Genomic DNA, 27,155 nt, shown 5'->3' with positions numbered 1-27,155 from the left:
TCACTTTCAAGTCAGTTTTTAGTTTATAAAATATATCTATAGCACTTAAAAATGATACATTTTTTATATTTTGAGTATATTTTGCTAACTTATCTACTGAACACATTTTTTAGGGTCAAATAAGCTGAATTCTTAATCTTAAAATAACATATGTAAATAAATTTGATCCCAATTTATAGGCAGCTAAACAACATAGGTACAGCATTCATATGAGTAAAAAATCTTGCAGCCACTGGAAAACAAATCTCTCTGAAACACAACTCAAATGCATTGTTTTATAAACAACTCCTGCTTAATATAATCATTACCCAGAGAATAACACATTCCCAGAACTTCCTCTAAATGCTTTGCTTTAGACTCAAAAGCACCTTCAGTATGGGTCTATTTTGTTCATAATTACATTGTCTGGGTCTAATAGGTAAATTGATAGATTATAAGATTAGATTGCATATCTATCTATTTATATATTGCATATATACCTAGATATATATGTACTAGTATAAAAAATTGAATTCTGATACATAGAATCTATAATAAATGTCCTCTATAATTAATTCATTTGACTTCATGACTGAAATAAGGAAACTACATAGTTCATTTGTAATGAACTGTAATTGATGTCTTTGGAGAATCAGGTTTCTAATTTGATATATATTTATTATTAAGTGCAAAATAATTCAGGATTTTCTTAAATTAAATACTTAAAAATGAAGTATATAACCAAAAACCTAAATAAATATAAAAATATTAAAATATTGGGGCACCTGGGTGGCTCATTCAGTTAAGCAACCAACTCTTGACTTCAGCTCAGGCCACGATCTCTGGGTCCTGGGATCAGGTTCGGTTTCAGGCTCCATGCTCAGCATGGAGTTTGCTTGAGATTCTCTCTCTCTCTCTCCCGCTCATGCTCTCTCTCTCTCTCTCTCTCTCTCAAATAAATAAATTTTAAAAATAAAAAAAAAACAACTAATAACCAAACAAACTTGGGGTACCCAGGTGGCTCAGTCTGGTAAGCATCTGCCTTTGGCTCAGGTCATAATCCCTGGGTCCTGAGATCAAGCCCTACACTGGGCTCCCTGCTCAGCTGCGGAGCTTGCTTCTCTCCTTGCTCATGCTCTCTGTCACTATTTCTGTCTCTCTCTTAAATAAGTAAATAAAATCTTAAAAGAAAAAAACTCATAGGGCTGCTAGTATAATTTCCTCTTTCTGCCAAGTTTAAACAGAAAGGAACTGACATTATGTCTGAGACCAAAACATTCCCTTTGATTTCAGTTTTAAGATTGTATCTCCTGCTCTTTCCAATGATCTCTCAGGAACTGTAATCCTACTTTCAATTCCCATTCTTACAGCTGAAACTGTACTACTCCTTATAGATACATCATGGCAAAAATCTGATTGCCTTCTGAAAATTCCAGATAAGACATATTCCTAGAATCTTCTTACCACTAATTTTGGCATTGTGTAGCAAGTCAATTTTATGGCCAGTTAAATAATACGTCTGCGCTCTGCCTTTGCTTGTCAAGAACCAAAACCTATTTTGTGCTCTGCTCCTTAAAACTGAAATCCTGTATTTTTTCTTCGTGCTTATTGGCCTAAGGTCCAATAATTTGCAGGGAGCCTTACATCCCTTAAATAACATATTTTGCATACTTATGTCCTCTCCCAGATTCTTCAGGAATCACAGTCAACACCAAATCTAACTCCAGATCATAACCCTCTTGGGTCTTCCTTGATTTATTCTTTTAACAAAGTCGTGACCATAGTATCTTAAAATCTCACAAAGCTCATTGACAAGTGCCAAGTGAATAATAAAGTGATTCATAAAGAGGTTAGTTTATCTTGAAAGCATGTAACTGAAGTTCAGTGACAATCATCTCTCAGGAATTTACCAAAAGATATTGCTGTACAGATTAAAAAATGAGTTATACTAGTAGGGGTGTCTTAGCAAGTTTAAAATTCACAGTTTGAAATTCTGTGATTTTATGAATTGGAAAGGAAGATACTTTTGAGAACAGATTATTAGCGACTGGGTTGAATAACAAGAAAAAGACTTTGGAGAGGCACCTGGGTGGCTCAGTGGGTTAAAGCCTCTGCCTTCGGCTCAGGTCATGATCTCAGGGTCCTGGGATCGAGCCCCACATTGGGCTCTCTGCTCAGCGGGGAGCCTGCTTCCTCTTCCCTCTCTGCCTGCCTCTCTGCCTACTTGTGATCTCTGTCTGTCAAATGAATAAATAAAAATCTTAAAAAAAAAAAAAGACTTGGGAAACTTTTCTAAAGAATTTATGGTACATTGTATTGCATAATGAAATAATAGGAATGATTATCTGTCAAACTGTTGCAATGCTCAAATGGATCTGCTTAAGACAAAACAATATTCTTTTTAAAAAGCTTAAATTGTGAAGTGTAGCAGAATACACTTTTTGTAGCATAAAGACTATTTTGGTCCGATTATTTTTGATAAAAAGTAACCTAAGGGAGAAGCTCTTACACCAAAGTAAAATCTACCCTTTAAATCTATATTCATGAAGAAAATTCCATTTGTAAGGGTGACTTTCTCTGTACCAAGAAGAGGATGACTCTCGACCACAGCTCTTTATCAGTGGAGAAGGCACCAGACTTAAATCTGCATAAAACCTAACTGTATTATCTTGATAACCCCTCAGAACTAGTCTCCCCACTCCCAGCATCTTCCTTTTGTCCTTAGCTGAGGATTCTATTTAAGGGGATGGCTTGAACCACTGGGGGAGTTCTGCTGCTTTCCTCGGTATCTCCCATGTATACAAGAGGTATACATATAAAAGTTCTGGCTGATTTTCTTGTGTTACTCTTTTATTACTGAAGAGGAGGGGAGAACACCTACAGAACCTAGAATGTAGAGGAATATTATTTTTCCTCCTCTACAATTGCAAACATTTTATTTCAGCTCTTTCCTCATACTGTCTAAAAGGGTCACATAGGGAATATGCTGTCTGCGTATTTGATGACTGTTTGGCTTCCACTCGAAGATTCCATATGTTCAAAAATGCATGTAATTATCAGGGGGAAAAAATGAACATCTTTGACATTTAAGAGGAAAGATAACAGCATAATATATATATGTTTTTTTTTCTAAAAGTTACAACTTAAAAAAGTCTTTGGAGTCCGATGACCAAGAAGACTTTAAAGTTTCCCTCAATTTGATTTCCTGACAGCTTGATTTTCTGTCAGGTTTCTTCCTGAATATAGACCCCTGAACACCCTTTTCTTTGAACATTTACTTTAGAAAAAGTCCAATTAAAATCCTTTTTTCGGTCCCTTTGAGAATTAAATCTTCTCCCAGATTCTCACCAGTTTTACAACCCAGAAATGTCTTTCTCAAGAACTAGGGGGCCATCGTTCTGCAATGTAAACAAAGGAGCTAGAGCCCCTACCTCCCAGTCTCCATGGGAAGATAAGACCCGAACTTAGAGACAATTACCAAATGATGGCATAATCACGTGGACCAGACTCCCTTTTTCATTCAGTACTTTTCCATCTCTTTCAGTCCAGAACTTAAAAATCCTCCGGCCTTTGTTTACAAGGAGTTGAGTTCAATCTTTCTCCTTCATTGCAACAGTCCTAAATAAAATCTTTCTCTCCTGTTTAGCAAAGTCTGGTGCAATTTTTCCTTGACACAGACAGAATAAATTGTAAATACTGGGTTTTTGAGCGAGTATTCAAAATAGCAAATTCAAAATTCAAAATACTGTTTTATTAGCCTACAAATTGGAGCTAGTAATAACTTCCTTGCAGGGTTGCTATGAAAAATACATCACATATTAATATGTATAAATATATATAAATGACCTCTAGCCTTTAATTGATATTTAGTGATGGCTAATAAATAAAAGTTGTTATTATGTATTTCCTTTTTTTTTCAGTCCCAAGAAGCAAGAAGTTAAAAAATCAGTTGTGCCAAGAAAGCTAAAAGAGCAAAGCAAACACTACAGTTTTTTTTTTCTAGAAGTAGGCCATTTATGTAAAAATCCATATGCCCAGTTCAGCTCAGAAAATTAAATTCTTTTACCATTGCAAAGAAAATCCATCCAGAGGGTAAATCTATTATGCTGCATACATTATAATGACTCAGTGGAGACTTAACTTTGAAGAAATCTTTTTGAGTATACCCAATGAGACTGAGGAAAAAGATACTGGAAAGTGTCTGAACCTTTTAAAACATATCACAATAGAAGACGTCCTTCCTTCTGTCCATTCAACCACCTCTTAACTTTCCAGCTCACTATCTAGGACTGTGATTCCAAAGAATGCCTGATGTCCTCAGCAACTTCAATCTGTCTACACTCTCGTTTTCTGTTAACTCAATACCCTCATTCTCATTTCCCTGCATACCAGCTTGCATCAAATGTTTCACCAAATAAGCAGACCCTTGCATAAACAGTCATTTTGCTTGTCTCTCTCAATCAGGCTTACTCTACAGGCAAAACTACAACCTTGCTAAATCCAACCCTTTTTCTACTACAAATAACAGACGGTTGGCACAAACACACATGCATGCTAAAGAGGCCTTACTTCAAATTGAGAGTCTGTAATATCACATGAGAGATGAACATTGCTCAGCAAACTCCACATTCCTCCAGGCCAGTCACTTTCCTGCTGCTCTAGAGAACTATCTTACACAGTTCCTGAAACCTCTATTATGATCTCAACTACTACGAGAAAATAGAAATAATAAAATTTCCATAGCGTTCTCCATCACACCAGACTGTCTACGTGCCTCTCATTAAAAATGAGTATTTTACACACTTAGCACAAGGAAACCTTCTGCCTGTCTGCTAGATCATATTCTCTCTTGTGAATCCTGTGACTTTACTCTTTGAATTTTACACTTTCCTGGATCACTCATTTTACCCTCTCTGATGGATCATCTCCTTTAGTTTAAAGACTTGCTAAAAATTTTCCCACCAAAAAGAAGAAAGAAAAAAAAGAAAAAAAAGAGAGAAAGATTTCCTTCACCAGAAATTACCCTCAGGTACTGTGGCATTTCTCTGCTCCATTTACAGAAACCACTTCTTTTTCTTGTTCTTCTTCTTTTTTTCTTTTTTAAAGATTTTATTTATTTGACAGAGAGAGAGAGCACAAGTAGGCAGAAAGGCAGGCAGAGAGAAAGAGGGGAAGCAGGCTCCCCCACCGAGCAGAGAACCCGATGTACAACTCAATCCCAGGACCCCAAGATCATGACCTGAGCCAAAGGCAGAGGCTCAACCCACTGAGCACCCAGGCGTCCCCAGACACCACTTCTAAAGTATGTCTTTGCTGCTTCCACTTCCACTTTGCTACTTAATTTTAAACTTTCATTTCTAATCTAAGAATTTAAAGCTATAAATCTCTTTTTAGGCACTACTTCACCTGCTTCCCCTCATTTTGACATGTGCAGTTTCATCACAATTCAATGACAATAATTCTAATCCTCTCCTTAATTTGCATTTAACTCATGGCTTATTTAGACATGTGCTAATTTTCAAATATTTGGGTATTATCCTGCTGACATTTTATTGTTGATTTCTATGATCAGAGAACACACTCTGTACATTTTCATTCTTTTAACTTTTTTTTTGCCACTTCTCCTATTGTCCAGCATACGATCTTTTCTCTGTGAATGTTTTTTAGGCACTTGCAAAAAATGTGTATTCTACAGTTGTTGAATGTAATGTTCTACGTGTCAGTGAGATCTAGCTGGTAAAAATGAGCTCAAGTTTTGTTTTGTTTATAACCCTACTGATTTTCTACTTGTTCTGCTAGTAATTTAGAAAGCAATATTGAAATTTCTAACAATGGCAGATTTTTACACCTCCTTCCAGTTCTGCCATTTTGTTCTTCATGTACTTTGAGGTTTCACAGCAACGTTGTGCACACTTTGAGGAGTGTTATATCTTCTTGATGCACTGATCCCTTAATTAACACAAAACACTTCTTAAAGCATTTTTTTTAAAAGAAATTGAGAAATAATGGCTTAACTATTAAGAAAGAATTCTATAAAGATTGAGAGTACAAAGGCAAGTGGAGAAGGGAATATGTGTGAAGGGAAAAAAACGCACCAATGATCATGGAACACAATAGGGAAAACAAGTAAGTAAGACAACAATACAAAATGTTCTCTATTAGGGGACATTTGGTGTTCTTGGAGGAGCTTCAGAGATATGGAGAGAGTATAAATTGGAATAATGGATCTAAGGACACCATAAGTTTAAAAATAGTGAATGTTGGTTTTTTTAAGAGGCTAGAACTAAAGGGGAGGAAGAATTTTAATACCTATAAGAATATAAGCAGCTTGAAGTAACAGGTACCATAAAAGTAGTCTAATGAAATAAGTAAGACAGTGTTGCTTTATGTGTTCCTGTTTAATAATTAATGAGATTTATGATTATATTTTACGTTAAGCTTTCAAATTTTTAAATTAATGGTTCAATCTAAAAGGTCAACCTTCTCTAACATTTCATATGCTTCTTCACCAGTGTCCTCTCCTTAATATTCATCACCAGCTAACATTCTATGCATTTATTTAATTATATATTGATGGTCACTTCTACTAGCAGGCCAGCTTCATGAGAACAGATATTTTTTTCACTGCTATGTTCATAAACATACCTTCAGTTGGTACACCAATGCCTGGATGATACACCACTCAATAAATATTTATTCAATGAATTAATGGTTAAAAATGATGACAGTGTTACCCTACAGAAATTTTTTTCCTTGGGTAAAATGCTATGCTCATGTCTAAAGAGCCTACAAATACTTATGTCAACTGGGCCCATGTAAATTTGATCCTAAGTGGACTGAGACATGTAAATCTTATATGAAAATCTAAAGAACAAATTAATTCCTGCTAGAATAGTAAGTGCAGATAACAAATCTGCAATAAACAGCAATGTAAAATAGATAAATAAAAAATAATACATGGTAACAAATACCTATAATAGACAGCAGATTTTTAAAATTTAGGGTGTGACAGGAAATAATACAAAAGAGGAAATACGTAATCAAAGTGATCACTGGGTCTTCATTGAACATTGTGTACATAGCCACAAAATTCTAAATGTTTATTGCATCCAACATTTAGATTTAATCATTAAACAATGGGAGAAAACTTAGTTTTGATCACAGAACAAAAGGTAAATGATATCATTCTTGAAAGGAAAAATAGATGTATCACAGCCCAAAATTGGATCATGGAAAATTGGGAGTGAAAGCTGAAAGAAAGAAGGAAACAATTGCCATATTCTTACAAAGCAGAGATTAAAAAAAAAAAAATACAGTATCAGGGCACCTGGGTGGCTCAGTGGGTTAAAATCTCTGCCTTCGGCTCGGATCATGATCCCAGGGTCCTGGGATCGATCCCCGCATCAGGCTCTCTGCTCAGCGGGGAGCCTGCTTCCCTTCCTCTCTCTCTGCCTGCCTCTCTGCCTACCTGTGATCTCTGTCTGTCAAGTAAATAAATAAAACCTTAAAAAAAAATACAGTATCAGTACTTTAACAGATTTAAAGGAAATATCTTCTTTTAGGAAACAGACTAAAAATGGGAAATAGAACAGACAACTGATGCTTCAAATCCTACACACACACACACACACACACATACACACACACATATAATTTTTTTTTTTGTTTACTGATTAAAATTTCAAACTGTGGAACCTCTTATGTACAAATGTGTGACTCGTTCGAACAGTAAGCTATTATCACATGGGAAGCAGTTTGGTACAAAGAAAGGAGTGTTAAAGTTGACCTGACCTGCATAGAGCCCAGACTCGGCCGCTCTGGGAAATCTAATTAACAACTCTGAGCCTTGGTTCTCTCATCTATAAAACAATTGCGGTGAGCATGAAATGACATAATGTGCACAAATGGCTGACCACAAGAAAGCTACTCATGAAATGTCAAATTTGCTGGTTTCTTTCTGCTTGTTTGCTTTATTAAGTAGACTCAAAAACAATGACCTAAAATATGTATAACAAGAGCATCAACATGGACTAGAACTCCTCAAAAACAATGACCTAAAATATGTATAACAAGAGTATCAACATGGACTAGAACTCCAGTTCCATATAAACATGCAAGATCTTTATAGAAAATTAGCATTACAATATTAGATGTTTTTAAAATGTTATCATTTTTCACAATAAGTTATGTAGAAAAATACATGTTTGAGAATCTGTTATCTTTAAAATAAATAAATAAATGGGGGTTTGGGAGAAGGGGGTGGGATTATGGACATTGGGGAGGGTATGTGCTTTGATGAGTGCTGTGAAGTGTGTAAACCTGGTGATTCACAGACCTGTACCCCTGGGGATAAAAATATATGTTTATAAAAAATTAAAAATTAAAAAAAATGTTATCATCTTAAGAAAAAAATGGGCATTTTCTTTAAAATGCAGATATCATGTGCTTTATTCCTTTTTTTTTAAGGTTTTATTTTTTTAGTAATCTCTATATCTAATGTGGGGCTCAAACCCACAACACTGAGATCAAGAGTCACATGATTCACTGATTGAGCCAGTTGGCACCCGTGAGCTTCATTCATTCTTTTAAATTAAAGTTGATCTAGGATCATCAAAAAGGATTTTTGACTTTAATAAAACTACACTTAATGGTTTTCAAAAAAATTTTTTTGTGACTCAGAAAAATTTACTAAGAATGATGCTATACTACTTTCAGGTTCATGTTTACCCTATAATATTTGAATAAAGAATATAAAACCTTATATAGGAATATATTTATTTCTTTGAAATCTTGTTAATTCCAAAAAAGAATCCTTTGGAGTATTTATTAATTTTTTATTTTGATAGTCACAACTCTGCCTCTCCCAGTTAGAATATACACATACTAATACTAAAGTTGGTAGTATTCAGCCTGGTTTAAAAAATATTATTAAAACAACAGAAGATAGGGTGCCTGGGTGGCTCAGTTGGTTAAACATCCACCTTCATTCAGCTCAGGTTGTGAACTCGGGGTCCTGGAATCAAGCCCCACAAGGTAGCAGGTCCTTGCTCTTCCCCCAAGTTGTGCATACTCCCTCTCAATAAAATAAATGAAATCTTTTTAAAAAAATTAAAAATTAAAAAAATAAAGCAATAGAACTCATTCATTCAATTCTAGCAATATTTAGCAAATTTTAGCAATTTATTCAGCAATAATAAATGCATGTGTACCTATCAGAAATAGTGTGCAACATTTTTCCAAAGGTGTAACTGTAGCAAAGAAAATAGTATAAAAGAACATTTTCATAATAGAATGATTTTTAAAAAATTTTTTAACTATAGATGACACACAATGCTACATTAGTTTCAGGTGCACAACATAGTGATTCACATAGTGATTCAACATCTTATACCTTATGCTAAGCTCAGCGCAAGTATAGATACCATCTGTCACCATATATCACTATTTCAATAGTGATACTTACTTACTGCATAACTGGAAGCCTATACATTCCACTCCCCTTCATCTGTTTTGTCCAACCCCCAACTCTCCACCCCTCTGGCAACCATCAGTTTGTTCTCTGTATTTATAGGTCTTATTCTGCTTTTTGTTTGTTTATTCATTTGTTTTGGGTTCTATGAATGAATGAATTCACATGATATTTGTCTTTCTCTGTCTTATTTCACTTATCATAGTATCCTCTGGGTCTATCTATGTTGTTACAAATGGTGTGATCTCATCCTTTTTTATGGCTGCATAATGTTCCACAGTGTGTGTATTCCATACACACACTGTGGAATACATTTGTCTATCAATGAATACAGAAGTTGCTTCCATAACTTGGCCATTGCAAATACTGCTATAGGAAACATAGGGATGCATATATCTTTTTGAATTAGTGTTTCCATTTTCTTTGGGTAAATACTTAGTAGTGTAATTACTGGATCGTATACTATTTGTATTTTTAATTCTTGGGGGACCCTCCAAACTGTTTTCCACAGTAATTGTACCAGGTTACATTCCCACAAACAATGCACAAGGATTTCGTTTTCTCCACACCCTTGCCAATTTTTGTTGTTTCTTGTCTTTTTAATTTTAGCCATTCTGACGTTGTAAGGTGTGATCTCATTGTGGTTTTGATTTGCATTTTCTGATGAGTCCTGACGTTGAGTATCTTTTCATGTGTTTGTCGGCCATCACATCAAAAGATTCTGAACCACGTTTAGAAAAGTTTCTTTGAAAGCATGACCAAATCAAAATCTCAGTTCTACAGATTTTAAAAATGTGTTGTCGCCACACAACAGATAATCCTAACTCAGATGTGCATAGACATAGCAGGAAAATATTGCAAGGTAAATCTAAACTATTAAAAACAATTATTGGAAAGGTTCATCTTAGAATAAATATATGAAAAAAAAATTAGTCCAGAGGCACCTGAGTGGTTCAATCAGTAAAGCATCTGCTTTGGCTCAAGTCATGATCTTGGGGTCCTGGAATAAAGCCCCACATTGGGCTGTCTGCTTGCAGGGGCCCTGCTTCTCCCTCTCCTCCCTGCACATGCTGTCTTTCACTTTCTCTCTCTATCAAATAAATGAATAAAATCTTTAAAAAATTACTCTAGGGCACCTGGGTGGCTCAGTGGGTTAAGCCACTGCCTTCGGCTCAGGTCATGATCTCAGTGTCCTGGGATCGAGTCCCACATCTGGCTTCTGCTCAGCAGGGAGCCTGCTTCCTCCTCTCTCTCTGCCTGCCTCTCTGCCTGCTTGTGATCTCTGTCTGTCAAATAAATAAATAAAATCTTTTAAATAAATAGATAAATAAATAATTACTCTAAGTGACTTCTTAAGAAATGATAAACATTTCATTAATTAACTTCACGTAAATAGCTTTGGAATTAAATTAAGGAAAGAAAAAAAAATTGCCTAATCTTATTTATTTAACAACAACAAAAATTTCTCCAAGGAAGGTTCAATGAAATTGACCTTTACCAAAGTAGAACTTTTTACTTTGTTCTGTAACTCTATCTGTAAAATATAAATCGACATGTTTCTTCACAATATCCAAGAGTTTCAACAGTACTTCTCAACCCCTGTTGCAGTCGTGACTGATTGCTATCCCTTGCAGGATAGAGAAGGAATTTCCTGAGAATCTCTTAAAATTTTCCCAAGTGATTCAATTGTCTAACATGAGTGAGCTTGATTAAAATTAGAGAGACCAGATAGCCTCTTAGCCAAGTGGAGCGTAATTCCATCACGTAGGAACACATTATGATTCCAGACATTCTGGCCCTCCCAAGACACTCACTCACTTTCGCTCCCCAATGCAAGTATAAGTAACAGAGATAATGACCTGACTGTATAAGTGTAAAATTATAGAGTTCATTTTCCTCTAAGAGAAGATACAAGAAAGGTTTAATGAAGGTGAAATGATTCAACTGTAGCAAGACTGGATTATCAAAAAGGAAGACTTATTCTCTTCTTTCACCCACCTCCCAGAATGAACAACCTACTTGGGGAAAGGCAACTAAAATACCTTTGCTGGGGGGAGGGGGTTGGGAGAAGGGGGTGGGATTATGGACATTGGGGAGGGTATGTGCTTTGGTGAGTGCTGTGAAGTGTGTAAACCTGGTGATTCACAGACCTGTACCCCTGGGGATAAAAATATATGTTTATAAAAAAATTATATACATATAAAATACCTTCTCTGGGCCAAGCCCTTATATGTACAAAAAGATAGAATCAAAACAAAACTACCTAGATTTTTTTTCCCCCCAAATGATGTATTTATTAACCTTTGGGGAATCAAAGAGCAGAACTTCAACTCTCCTGATAGGATTTAAACCAAACACTGGGGTCAGAGGGGCAGGTGGACTATAAGTTGTTGAAACCACTACTCTGTAGGAAACAATGTAGAATTGTTTGCAGCAGCAACTATGACAGGCCCATCCTAAGACAACAGCTAAAATGGGAGTATGTTCATCATCAAGCAGTATGGTGTCTTCAATTCTAACATATAGTATTTAGCATAGTGCAACATTTTTCTGGGTTCCTATTTTTCTCCTAATAAACCTTTAATTGGATCATTGCTCCCACATATGTAAAAATGATTTTAAAAAGAGATGAATGGTAGCCAACTGGTGTGTCCAGATTTGAGCACACTAGGAATAGTCTATCATCCATTTTGTAATCAAGTCCTGAAAGTCTGTTTCTCTAAGAACTGTAGACACTTCTATAAGGCCCTGAATACACAAACACAAAACAGTTGAGAGACTCTTCAGTCTTTGCCAAAAGAGCAGAAATACCATATACTTAGTGCCACTCATGGATATTGGTTTTTCTTATTTGCCATCTGTCCAAACCTAAAACTCCATTCAGTTACCAGGACCCAGACCTTTCTCCTTGTCCCTCTGTTCAGGTGTCCTAAATTCTGATATTGACTTCCCTTCTGTATTATTTACCATCATTTTAAATATTTTACTACATTCTCTTTTTCCTTGTATGGTTTCTGAAGATAAGTCAGATGAAATTCTTATCTTTACTCCTCTGTAGTTAGGGTGTTCCTCCCACCAGCTTCTTTCAGGGGCTTATCTTTGATATTTTATATATATATATATATTTTTTTTTTTTTGACACCTTTTCTGCTTGGTGTTCTCTGAGTTTCCTGGATCTGTGGTTTGGTGTCTGTTATTAATTTGGGGAAATCCTCAGTTATTATGCTTTCCAGTATTTCTCCTATTCCTTTCTTTCTTCTTCTAATATTCCCATTACACTTACGTTATACCTTCTGCAGTTGTCCTAGGAGCCTTGGATATTCCATTATGGTTATGGGTTTTTGTTGCTCTTTTTCAATCTTTGTTCACTTTGCTTTTTAGTTTTGTAGGTTTCTGTTGAGTTATCCTCAAGTTCAAAGATTATTCCCTTAGCCATGTCCCACCTACTGATAAGTCCATAAGAGACATTCTTCATAGCTGTTATGTTTTTGTTTTTAAACCTCTAGCGTTTATTTTTGGTTCTTTCTTAAGGTTCCTATCTCTCTGTTTATACTACCCATCTGTTGATACATGCTGTCTCTTGTGTCCATGAGAGCCCTTAGCATATTAATCAGTTATTTTAAATGATTGCTCTTGTAAGTTCAATATCCTTGCTATGTCTGTTCTGATACTTGCTGTCTCTACAAACTGGATTTTTTTTCCCCTTTTGGTATACCTTGTAATTTTTTCCTGATAGCCAGTCATAATATACAAAGCTAAAGGAACTGCAATAAGTAGATCTTTAGACACATTTGACTGAGCCATGGGATAAAGGAAATTTTTCTATAGTCCATGATTTGGTGTCAGTCTTTTAGTGAACAAATACCTCAAGACTGTGACCTTCACAAATGTTTTTTCAGGGTCCCCAACCCCCTGTATTAAAGAAGAATGGCCAGAGTGGTCTGGAATTGGGTTCCCTTGCCCAAATTGGGTAGGCTCTGATAATTAGATTTCCAGCAGGTTAAACTGGTTAGTTTTCCTGAGGGTAAGGCCTGTTAAGAAGAACAGAGCTCTGGTGTATTTCAAAATGATTCCTTTTCCTTTCCCCTTGCAGAAATCCCAAAGGGATTTTTCTCTCATATTTACTGTGAGAACTGGGTAAAAGTCCCAAAAGTAAATCTCACAAAATTATGTTATCCCTTCCCCATGACTACATTTCCCTACATTTCTCAAAGTTGTCTGCAGTGAACCTCCAGTAATTCATCAATTACAGTTCAGATTTTCCTGCCCCTATACTGATTCCCAGGATGATTTTCACTCATGAGTATTTGCTGAGGTAAATTATTATTCTCCATATTTGTATGTCAGTCTCTCCAATCTTGGGGATAGTACTTTGTCTTGTTTCCTCACCTCTCTTGTTTTTCTTCTAAACCCTTTATACAATTTTTCATGTGTTACCCTACTTTTAATTTTCAGGAGCTCTTTTTGGTTCATTAAATGTTTATTGTTTTGTCTTCAATTATCTTGTTCTTACTGTTCTTGTTTTATATATGTACACTCTCCTCAACTCATATTATCCTGAGGAAGTTTGTTATATATTTTAACATCTATTTCTTCTCCCAAAATTGTACAGTTTTGTTTGTTTCCTCCTCTGAGTTCCCCCTTTTCTCTATACTTCTTATGTTTGTTCACCCATTCTTTCTTTTCTTTGTCAGGAATTTCTTTATATGTTCAGTGATCTCTGTTAAATGAACATACGTAGAAATTAAACACTCACAAGCTATTTGGGACTTCACTGAATGTGGGAATCTTATTTTCACATAGACCTTACTGTAGGGTGATCAATTTGTGATACTGCACTAGGGAACTCCAGACTTTATCTATTTATGCACACACAATATATGTATATATTATATATATATTATACACACACACACACACACACACACACAGAGCATTCTTTCTTGTGATGGACCATTTCCCCAGAGAAAATTCCTCTAATCTTGTGCCAGTGGAGGTATGGACCTTGTTATTAGGTTTCTGAGTCATTTGAGACAATCACCTCACTTTCAGTGGAGCAATTTATTCTAATCTTTGGCTCAGTTGCACCTACTACTGATTCTGAGTGAAAGGTATCCCTGGATCAAATTCTGCCAACAGTAAACCTATTCCCAGGATGGGGAAAGGGATCAGCAATGGATTTCTGGAGGGATTCAGGGAATCTAATTGCTTCTTTTACAAACTTTTAATACTATTCATATGTTTAGTCCTGCATATAACCCTACTTACAGAAGCATCTGGTGTCTCTATATCTTGAGACTTTTGAGGTTCCATTGCAAAAAGCAGCCTGCTTCTGACTTGTTTCCTCTCTCAACTTAAATTTTAACTTCCTTCTGTCTAAGTCGGTTACCACTCATCCATCTGCTTTCTAGCTTCCGAACTTGTGTTAGTGCTGTCTCATCTTCCATCTCCTTTGTCCTAATGAGTGAAATTTTTAATTCATTTCCTGTCAGTTTAGCAGAGTGTCAGGAAGAAATGAAACACGTTTGTTTAACTGAATGATCTCAAATTCACAATTTAAAGGGTACTCTAAAAGATATTACATTTTTATTTATTAATGCTTCTGCTTCTTGTTACTCAAAACGTCATTGATACTGGAATGCTATGAGTACTTTAAAACAAAGTTACCACTTAAGAGGCACAAGATTCACAATTATGTAAGTTAAATTAATTACGGAAACATATGGTAAATTATGACCAGTTCAAATTCATTTATTCCGTAAATACATTTGTAGCACCTACTGTGCCAAACCAATTAAGAAACTCCTGAAATAGTTATAGTTAAGTACTATTTCAGTACTTAAGTGAACTGAGAAGGGTGTGGTCTGAATTAAGATAGCAACCATGGAGAAGAAGGAGAGCAGATGAATTTTTAGAAATACATACTGCAAAGAGAAATATTTTATAAATTTTTCCAAACTGTGTTTGCTCTATGCTCTTGCATTAGTTTGGTAGGCTACAGTAATAGGGTAGAATAAACAGAGTGGCTTAAATAACTGAAATTTATTATTTCCCAGTCCTGGAAGCCAGAAATCCAAAATCAAAGTGTTGGCAGGGTTGATTCCCTCTGAAGATAAGGAGGAAATGATATGTTTCAAGCCACTCTTGTTGGCTTATTGATAGCTGTCTTCATGTTCACATGATATTCTCCCTGATAACTGACTGTCTCCAAACTTCCTCTTTTTACAAGGACACCAGTCATACTGGATTAAGGTCCATCCTAATAAGATCATTAGAACTTGATTATCTCTATTAAGACTTTATCTCCAAATAAGTTCACATTATGAGGTACTAGGGGGGTTGGACTTCAACATATGAATTTTGGGGGACACAATACAAGCCTTAATAACTCTCTTCATATAAAGGATGAGAAAATTAAATTAAAAGGGAATAAGAACTTTAGGTAAATTAGAATGAGGTCACAGGAGAACACAGAGCATGCCACATTCAGGACTCATAGTCTAAATTAATATAACACACTTTACTATTAAATGCTCCAGAAAAAAAAAAATAATAATAATCATGTCCCTGAAAGATCCCATGCATAGATTGCCTTTTTCCCAGTAACTATGGAAGCCACCAGGGCTTTGTCTCTGCATCACAGATATGGCTAGAGAAAAACTCATTGGCTTAAAAACACAGGAGTTAACAGTACCTGCTCAATATAAAATAATAAAGCACTTTTTAAAAACAATAAAATCAGAATGCATGTTTAAAAATACAAGTTATAATTTGGTAAATCATACCATTTAATGTAATTATGAGTTTATATAACTTTAGGTCAAAAAAAAATGAATCACAGAGATCATATAAGTTAAAGAGTATCAAGTTGAGATGTACTTCCCTATCACCTGGGGATCTTTTAAAAATACACAGATTCCAGATCCCTACTTTATATACCCTGAATAGAATTTTCATGAATGCATACTTTTTTAGAAGCTCCCCAACTGATTCTAATGCAGACTGCCTGATCCATCTGCTTTGTTTTGAGTTGAGGAAATTGAGAACATTTTAACAACATTACATAGCAAAGGACATATTTTTTTTTTTAATGTTTCTATAGTCACATTTTATTCTTTTTTTTTTTTAATTTTTTATTTTTTATAAACATATATTTTTATCCCCAGGGGTACAGGTCTGTGAATTACCAGGTTTACACACTTCACAGCACTCACCAAAGCACATACCCTCCCCAATGTCCATAATCCCACCCCGTTCTCCCCAACCCCCTCCCCCCAGCAACCCTCAGTTTGTTTTGTGAGATTAAGAGTCACTTATGGTTTGTCTCCCTCCCAATCCCATCTTGTTTCATTGATTCTTCTTCTACCCACTTAAGCCCCCATGTTGCATCACGACAACATGGATGGAACTAGAGCGTATCATGCTTAGCGAAATAAGTCAAGCAGAGAAAGACAACTATCATACGATCTCCCTGATATGAGGAAGTGGTGATGCAACATGGGGGCAAAGGACATATTTAATAAAAATGTATGACATTTCATTTTGATCAACAGAAAACCCAAGGACTAGTAGATACTACTTCAAAAAGAGCTTTTTTGACACAGTCTATAAGTCAGCTATTCTTATATGATGGCAAAAACAGTTTAGAGATATTTGCTTCCCTTCAGTAATATTTTAAAGTTACCTATATTTAACATAGGCATATTTTTAAAAAAAATTAAAAATCGTCTCAGGTGAGAAGAACAATTATGAAAGAGATTTTAGAAACTTACAGATGATGTCCTATCCACTTCACAACGGCTGCTCAGAATAAAACAGGCCTCAGCATCATCCATCCTAAATACAGACAAAAAAAAATAAATAATCATATATTGAAATGTCTTCATAGTGTCTGAAAAATAGAATTCCAATGCTTAGTCCAATGTACACAAAGTGCAAATAAACTAGGAGTATCCTTAGGCTTAAACAAAAGTTAGATTTCTAGCAGACCGTGACTGTACTTGACTGGAAACAAAAAAAAATTGTTGTTGAATTGGCTATATAACTCAATAGTTCATAATGAGAAAAATTTGAAAAAACCCTCAAATTTTATTTTCTTTGATGTTTATATATTTTCTCATATATATGCTTTGTTTAAGGGAGTTGTATTGGCTTTCATTTTATGATTAGTTACATTTTAGCTGCAAAGTTACTCAATTAACTAAGAGAGAAGGAACAGTTACTTAGTATTCTTATATCAAACTCTACTGTACATTTACATTTCTTGGAGATGATTCATCATCTTGTTCCAAATCCCTGTCCCTTATACTAAAGCTCTACATTTCTTAAATTTGGTGATAAACAGTAGGTTTCAGTGCTTGATTAATAATGTTCTAAAATCAAAAATATTGGGTTCCTGGCTGGCTCAGTCGGTAGAACATGCGACACTTGATCTCAGGTTATAAATTCAACATCCCCTTTGGGTGTAGAAATTATATAAAAATTAAAATATCTTTAAAAAATAAAAACAAAAAATGTTAATTTCAAAATAAGGAATGTTTATCTTTCTGCTTCATTATGATAAAATAAACCTTCCCCCCCCCCCCCAAACTTTTTTTTCTATGCAGGGGAAAGATAAAAGTCCATGAAATTAGATCAAACCAAACAGTTTTGGAAAAATATTGAGGCATGGTTACAAGATAATGAGTATCACATAACATTTTCTAAACATCATCTCCAACAAAGCAATTCAAAATTCATGCAACTGACCTTTGGAACTGGTTTGGAGAATCCTACTCCTTGTTTCTTGCATGGGAAATTGTGTTGAAGAATGTATTAGTTAACATTAAATCCCAAATCTTTATATGACATTAGGATAAGAAATGAACATAAAATGAATACTTCTTTCTTAACCCAGATTTTTTAGTATTACCAGCCTGCTACCTCTCTCATCCTCATTCTCATCCTTTGTATATTCCAATGAATGGATGCTTTTTGTAAATGTGATTGATTTCGCTGAGAAATCATTTAATAATATTAATAATAAATGAATTTCTAATCCTAAACAAATCATGTAATTAATAAAAAGATAAATCATTTTCCCTCTACCCTTCTAAGTTCTTGGCTGAGACCCCTTTGTGATAAAAAGACAGATTAACAGAAGAGAAACAAACAGATGTTTAGCAACACGTATATCTCCTGTATACGTGGGAGACACCCAGGAAAACTCATTAACTCCTATCCCATGAAGCCATCACCTTAAACACCATCTTCAGCTAAAGACAAAAGATGTTTGACTAATGGTAGAACCAGCTATGGGAACCTATCAAGAAAAGCACAGTAAATCTAGGTAAGGTTGTTATACAGATCTAGGTCCTTGACTTCTCCATTCACAAGAGTTTCCAGAGATTGAGTCATCCTCTTTCAGGTAGAGACAGAGATAGAGAGAGAGACAGAGAGAGAGACAGAAAGAGAGACTTATGGATGGAGATTTCCCTTATAAACGTGAATGTCCCTTACATAAGGGTTAATTTCTACTAGGTTTTCAGTTTTTCCTGTGTTTACTGCTTCTTAAAAATAATCAGCTTACAATAATCTTTATCCCATTGAGGCATATTTTGTGGTAGCAAATTCTGCTCTCTTCTATAGTATCAAGCTAAAATACTAACAGCTAAAACTAATAGCTTAGATTAATTTATTAGGTAATAAAAAGCCTTCAATTATCACATAAATTCATAGTGAACATAATATAGAAATTATTCTTATGTGAAGAACTTAATGCATATGGTAAATTAAGCATACTGATTATCTGTGCAGATGAAAGTAAAGATCCAAATTATGTTAGTGTCTAAGCAGCTATTTCTTTAGAGCTCCCAAATAATGTGTATAGATAGCAAATAGCAAACACCTAAAGCCATCTATTGCTTGAGGTGCTGGGAGAATCTGACTTAACTCTTGTGTGTACACGGACAACATCTATGAAGTATTTAATCCACTAGAAATACTAATATATTCTCAAAGAAGCTAAATTTCCTAATTACATCCATTCACTATATTATGATGGTTTCTACTAACTTCTTTTTGTTTCAGAAGTCATTAAATCATTGAAAAAGTCTGGTAATGTCAAAGTTCAAGTTACAAAATACATAGTCATCACTTTGCAGAATTAAGCCCCAAAAAGGAGTTTGGGAGTTTTCTCCTGTTCTTTTCCACTGTCCCCCCACCCCCAACCCCATCCCCACCACACACACACCATGCATAAACACACCCACCCCCACCAACACACATACTCAAGCTATCCAGAAAAAACAAAACAGCAAAATAAAATATACTTATGCTCTCAAATTCAGCGAGCAGATTTATATTAAAGGAGCACAAAAGACAACTCAGGGACAAATGGAGAGGTAGGATCCAAGGTGACTCCAAGATGGGCCACATTGGCCTGAAGATTACTTTGAGCTAAAAAGCAATCAAAACCCAGCAGATTAAAAACAAGCAAACAAGCAAACACCAGCAGATTCGGGAAAGCTCCTCATCTCCCTCCTCAACCAACTGAAAAGAATTTAGACAGAAAATCTACCCCAGGTAGGAAGTCATCAACATAGATAACTGCAGTATGATACAAACCTGGGAAGGCAGGCAGGGAGGAAACTAGCAAGACAGCAAGACCTGTTTGATCTAAGTTCTCCATGTCCCATTGTTTCTGAGTGGCCCAGCAAATGTTTGTTCACCAAACATTTACTCCTTTTTAAAATTATTATTAACATACAATCTATTACTTGTTTCAGGGGTACGGGTCTGTGATTCCTCCATCTCACACAATACTAAGCACCCTTGTTCATCTCTCTATAACCTGCTCTCCTTCCCTTGGTAGTACCAGACCTCTATCTCTTCTCCTTAGTGCACAGTGACATATTTTGCCTGACTTGTCTCTGGAAGTTCCGTATTGGTACGGATTCCCTGCACATACACTATTAAATTTGATTTTCTCCTGTTAATCTGTCTCATGTCAACTTGATTCTTAGTCCAGCTGGAAGGACCTAGAAGGGGACAGGATGTTCTTCCTCACCAATAAAGACATGTTTAAACTTTAAAAGCAACAGAAGCAAAACCAACTCTGCTGAAGATTTCCTCTGACTTCTGAAACTATGGGTGTTGTTTGAAGAGGCCCTGACTCCCTGGTGTCCATGGTCTTCTGCCCAACTATGTTTTCACTCTGTTCATATGGAACAATTCCATGACCTTTGATAAAGGTATATTCCTATGTCAACTTTAAGCCAGGTTGGCTAGCACACGTGCAACAGGAAAGAGCAGGTAAGACCCAGTTACTTTTCTGATTCCTCCAGCCCCCAGGGACACCTCTGACACCAGGCAACACAAGTGTCACCTGCCTGTACATAGTACAAACTCTGGAACTTAAACCTTGACTCAACTGCTGTGGCATTTCCCAATGGTTAGCCCAACACTTTTATTTGTGAAATAAAAACTGTATTTGTGGAATAAAAACTGTAGTCATTTGGAGACCACTCTAACCGTGAGTCTGGATAACTCTGCTCCTCTCTGACAGCTTGAGATAATTACACCATGCCACACTCCTCACTGTGTTGTATGGACATGGTCCACTGAACCTCCTTGCACTGAGAAAAGGAGCAAATACACTGATTTTATATTTTTAACCTTTCAGTTTGAGCAGCAGTGGAACTATGGCAAGACTCTGTATACAAAAATACTTAAACACATCTTGCAAGACTGAAAATTGCTAAAATTCAGAGGAGAGAAAAGATATTATAGTATTACAAGATGGAAAATAGATAGGGATACCTACTTTGCTCTCAACAGATCCTGATCTTTAAGGGCTGAGCCTTGAAGGTAGATAACTCTTTGTGACCACATTGGAATCTGCAGTACCCTTCGAACTTGCACATCCATTTCAGTAGGACACAAAATCACCACATAATAATCCTATTCAAAACAAAGTGAGCAAAGGGGCAAAATCATGGTATGCTTTATGTTACATAAGTAAACAGAATGTCTAAGGACATTTAGAAATACGATGATATAGAAATAAACTCCTGCTAACAAGTAAAAATTTGCATTTAAAACCTGGACCTACATTAATTAACATGATCCTATAATAAACATAACTGAGACATATAAAAACCTCATAAACCAACATAAGGTTTTTCAATCTTATTAGTACTATGAAGAGAAGGTAATCAGTGTATACTCAGTAGACATTTCCAACTTATGAAGTTTTCAGTTATATTATAACTTCAGGCTTATTCTAAAATATATAATACATACAGAGCAGAAGTACTTAAAAATCAATTCATACTTTAAATTTTTAGTTTTGGAATAGAAACTCTGATGGTGATTTATAGCATTTGGAAATATTATGAACTGATAATACTCAAAAATCTCTGATGACTATCTGAAAGGAAAAAGATTCATAAAAATATTGATAATACAAAGTAAATTTAAAACTTTGACATCACATATTTCAATATAATGGTCCTTTGGAAAAAATACAAGAGCACTATGAGTGATAAAATAGTTTAATACACTGATAATAGGAATTATAATTTTCTGAGAAACAGTCACCATTTTATCATCTAAAATGTATCTAGTGGAAATTTGGAGAATTTTAAGAATTCTCCTCATTGATACCAGTCAAAATAAATTAATAGGTGTCACAATTTGGGGCACCATATTTTCCCAAAAATAGGTTTTCTTGTTGGAATATAAGAAGCAAAACTGCAATTGTTTAATATGAATAATAATAAAAACAACAAACATGCTGTTTCTTCAAAAATGCAAATTAATTTATATGGAAGAAAAAGAATGTATGATGTGATTTAAGCACTGCTTATTTATAATTTAAAAAAAATATTTTTTAAAGAGTATTTTAAAAGATCTCCAATATAGTCATGAAAACACAAATCTATTTAAGGGAGATCTAATTAGATATAATCAGTACTGTTTTGATCTTGGGATTGTCCAACCTCTTGACACAAATTTATTGAGGAATTAGACATTCAAGTAGCTCTTTACTATTTGGACTGAACTAAGTGTATTTAGCAGGAAGAGGATATTACCTAGATCTACACAGGCCCAATACCACACAGCAAGGAGTAGAAGTATCTGAGGATTTTATCAGCATAGACAGATGAGATTTTTTTTTTTCTGAATTATTGTTCTCAATTCAACTAGTTATTGTCCAGTTTTGGATTATTCATTGCTAGTATAAATAAGACCTAGATACATTCCGGGAAACAAAAGGAAAAATGGAACTTTCAGACTTCCACATTTCTATCAGCAACACTTGATAAAACTTCCAATAATTTCAAGTGAGTAGAATATTGTGAAATGACGTTTTCATTGTTTGATATGTTAAATTCCACTGTTTCATAAAAATGTCATTTGTGCATTAACCAAGAGAGGGAAAAAATCCTTTTAATTCAAAGAAAACCTTTCTATGTAGCATTAACATAATTCCATCTGTCTTTTAGTGTAGATACAGAAGGAAACTTAAAATACTATGTATTCCTTAAGCATTTTTTCTATGTTCCTGGTTATATTTGTAGTTCTTCATTTACTCTTTCTAAATTTGAGTGTATAAATAAAAATCCTCCAGAACGCAGGCCGCACCATCAGTTAATTGACTCTGACAATATGCTAGTTAGTTATGATCCAGTCAAAGGCGTAACATAATTTCTATGTACCTGAAGTCTTGGGTGAGCATAGAATTCATTTAAAAAGTCCATAAGTAAATCAATCTTCAGTGAACTGACACACAGAACAACATGCTTCTCAGTTTGAGCTCGATGTCGACTATAGTTTCCACCTGACTTTTGTCTCTCCATCCACAAATAGGCCAGCTGTTCAAACTGCAATACATTTTCCACAGATGAACAAAAAACACTGGACATGAAAGTAAAAACCAATATAATACCTCCTTGACTTATTAGATACACTCAATTTCTTAGCTGGAACTCACTGAGATTCAAACTATCTGTATTCCCTTCAATAACAGACTTTTCATGCGATTGCTGTGTAGGTTGCTAATGCTTCTGAGGGGCTTCAGGTCTCTACAGAAACATATTAATATGATTTTCCCATTATATCATAACAGCACTAAAAAGTTTGTACCTCTGATTTATGTCCAGGAAACCAGGCAGCCATGATGTGTCATGCACTGTGTCAAAGAGAAAAATCTCAAAGGCATTTCTTCTACCTTTTTCTACCAAGTTCAGCACACGTCATGCAATGTGAGATACCCAACACACAAAGTCATTTCTAGTTGGACAGTTGTAGTTGGTATATAAGGGAAGTGCAGGGACTAGAGGAGGGATCAGAAAGGAACACATGCCTGACTGAATAAAAGTGGGCTGATCATTTTCATACCTAAATACATACATACATACATACATACATATGTATGTAACCATGACCAAAGGTTTAAAACAGAAGTACAAGTTTGATTTGTGTTTCCTATATCCTGTTTCTGGTCTGCTCACCTATGGGCACACAAGAGCTCACTGTAGGAAAGACTTGGAGATTGCATCTACTTATCTTCAGACTCCTTTTATATCTCTTTTCCTTTGCAACCACCTTATCAACTTCCAGAATTTTATATATATATATATATATATATATATAAAATATATATATATATTTTATATATATATAAAATAGTTACAAATCATCCTCAGATTTTGTTTCAATTGACCAATATATGTAATCAGTTTTTACTTATTACAATGTTTAGCTTTTATATTGCTTCAAAAACCAAAAGAAATCAAACCTTCATAACTTTATTGCCTTGACCTATCATTCTGTAATTAAAACTATCACTCTGTAATTAAAACCTATAATCTTATAATTAATATATTTAAATATATTACATATGAAATATATATATTATATATAAATATATATTATACATGTATTTCAAATAAACATCTTCAAGAATTGAAATGAGCAATATCAGTTATGAATGGAGGGGGAAAGTCAGTTTCTAATATAACGTTAAAAAGCATTTCCTGAGACCATTTTAATTCGCTGACTAGATATAATAATAACATGTGTTAATATATTACATTAATAAACCACCCGGCATTTCTTATGAGGCATGGAAGATCTGATTTTATTAAGATTTGCACATTTCTATATCATTTACCCTGGCTCTCTTTACCTGTATGGGTAGAACCACAAGAGCAACACAGATCATGGCAACGACAAAAAGCTTGGAGGACCATGTTTCAGGGGTGACATCCCCAAAACCCACAGTAGAAAATGTCACAATGCAGAAGTAAAGGGAGTCAAAGAGATTCAGCTTCTTTCCTATTCGTTCCAGATGTTGGATTCCACAAATGCTAAAGAAACAAATGTGCATTAAATTTAAAACTTTCAAATTGGACTCATTATTTCTCAATATTCTTTTGAAAGTCAAAGCACATTTTATAAAGCCATGCAGTAAGTTGGAACCTTAAAATATATTTTTCCTCAGGAAAATATATTTTTTAAATTTTTTTAACCAACATTAACCAAATGTAGCATTATTTTGATCAATAACCAAAAATTGTAGTCAAAATATCACAGAGTATACTTGAGTATCAGCATGTAAAAGGAATAGACTGAATTTCATGGGTGACTTACACAAACATTTTGAATGCATGCCAGGAAACATAGAGATAGAAATTGCTACATTTATTCCCTGTCAAAAAAGTCATAGTTGTTTTTTCCCCCCTCCCAGGAAGCCGTCTTATTGTATAATGTGTGTGTGTTTCCTATATATATGTGAAAGGTTTGAGGAGTTAACAATTGCCAAGTCATTTTCCGGAGATCAACCACCTGTACAAGGCTACTAAATGGTATAAAAATAAGAGCTAGAAATTGTTACAAGATGTCCCCAAAGTAGAATTGTTAAAATAGTACTAAAAATAGCACTACTACTGGCAAAGGAAAAAAGAAAAAAAGAAAGATCAAGAAAAAGAAAAAAGAAAAAAAAAACAAAGGAAAGGTGAGACTCGGAGGGAGATAGGAGATTTGTACATAAATCGGTACATAACTGCATACGATTTAGCAAGAACAAAAAAACAGGTATCGATGCATGTTATAATATGAATAAACCATAAAAACATGCTGAGTGAGAAAACACAGATGTAGAAAACTACAGACTATCTGATACTATTTTTACAGAACGTCCAGAAAAAAGACAGAAAGCAGACTAGTGGCTGCCTGGGGCTGGTGGTGGGAATAGGGTGATAGAAAATGTTCTAAAACCGGAATATGGTGATGATTGCAGAACTCTGTAAATGCATTTAAAATGATTGATATTTACACTTAAAATGAGTGCACTGTATGGTATATAAATTATTCCTCTACAAAGCTATCCAAAAAAAAAAAAAAAATTAGTGTTTACTCTTGGATACTCATTCCAACTCTATGCACAAAAAGCAGACAGCTCAATTTTTATGACCATGAAGGGGTAATATTCAATGTTTAAATTTGAGAAATTCCTTTTCTATCCTTTTAAGATAGTCTTCCTATTTGTCAGGATGCCTGGGTGGCTCAGTGGGTTAAGCCTCTGCCTTCGGCTCAGGTCATGATCTCGGGGTCCTGGGATCGAGTCCATCAGGCTCCTTGCTCAGCGGGGAGCCCACTTCTCTCTCTGCCTGCCTCTCTCCCTGCTTCTGCTTTCTCTTTCTCTGACAAATAAATAAAGTAAATAAATAAAATCTTTTTAAAAAATTTAAAAATAAAATAAAAAATTAAAAAAATTTAAGATAGTCTTCCTATTTGTTTAGGTTACGTATCAAAAATATTAAATTATCTGTTTTTTGTTTTTATTTGTTTTTTAAGGCAGAATCTCAGCCAGTGGGTAGGTAGATGGGTAGTACGTACACAGGAAGATAAACTAAGGGACAGAAGAGAACTAGTAAGGTACTTGTCATTTTATGTCTGAGGCAGAGACTGTTTTTGTTTTGTTTTGTTTTGCTTGTCTTTTTCTTTTCCCTTGCCTTTTAGTCTTTCTTTCTTTTTTTTTTTCTCTTTATTACCTCCAGGTTTCCAGAATGGTTCAGCAAAATTGCCCTTGTTCGATGCTTTGGAATTTTGAGCTGCCAGGTAATATGAGTTGGTTTGTGTCAGTTTATTTGCTCTGCTAACCCTATGCAATATAATAGCCAAACTAATTATAAGACTATTAAGATGGAGCCTTACTATAACCAAATAGAACAACTGTTTGGCAACAAATATTTCTGCGAAGTAGGTTTTCTTATTTTATTAAAAAAATAGATATTTGAGAATGTAAACAATTTATGCTTAACTTTTACACTTCAGTAGAAAATAAAATAAGAGGATAAATTCCATAGTTTTAAGGATTCAAATGTTAAAGGCTTACTATATTTTGCATAACTGTATATTAAAAGTCAGTACCTATTCACAGATAAAATGTCCATTTCATAATTTAGATAAACATTATCTTCATATAAACTAGTATAAAAGTCTCCTGCTCTGTTTCCTTGTCTTCAGTTTGTTCTTTTTTTAATATACCCTATTAATAATGCCCATAGTCACTTGCCACATAGTCATTTGTTCTTTAAATAAAGCTTAGAGGGTGGCTTAGTGGGTTAAGGATCCAATTCTTGATTTTGGCTCAGGTCATGAACTCAGGGTTGTGAGATAAAGCCCTGTTTTGGTGCTTAAGATTCTCTGTCTCCCTCTC

General features: G+C 34.8%; 1 protein-coding gene across 1 annotated transcript in view; it reads right to left on the bottom strand.

The window, feature by feature from the left end:
• KCNT2 (potassium sodium-activated channel subfamily T member 2) overlaps positions 1–27,155 on the bottom strand; it is a 344,033-nt gene that overhangs the window by 157,009 nt on the left and 159,869 nt on the right. Inside the window, exons 9-12 of the mRNA XM_059414103.1 lie at positions 24,621–24,801; positions 23,149–23,313; positions 21,252–21,388; positions 17,221–17,284 (exon numbers count right to left, since the gene is read on the bottom strand). Coding sequence (XP_059270086.1) covers positions 17,221–17,284; positions 21,252–21,388; positions 23,149–23,313; positions 24,621–24,801 — 547 coding nt within the window. The remainder of the gene's footprint in view (positions 1–17,220; positions 17,285–21,251; positions 21,389–23,148; positions 23,314–24,620; positions 24,802–27,155) is intronic.

Source organism: Mustela nigripes, chromosome 10 (genome assembly GCF_022355385.1).
Source record: "Mustela nigripes isolate SB6536 chromosome 10, MUSNIG.SB6536, whole genome shotgun sequence".
Lineage (NCBI taxonomy): Eukaryota > Metazoa > Chordata > Mammalia > Carnivora > Mustelidae > Mustela > Mustela nigripes.
The sequence above is the reverse complement of the archived record's forward strand: the minus strand, read 5'-3'. Positions and strand labels throughout refer to the sequence as shown.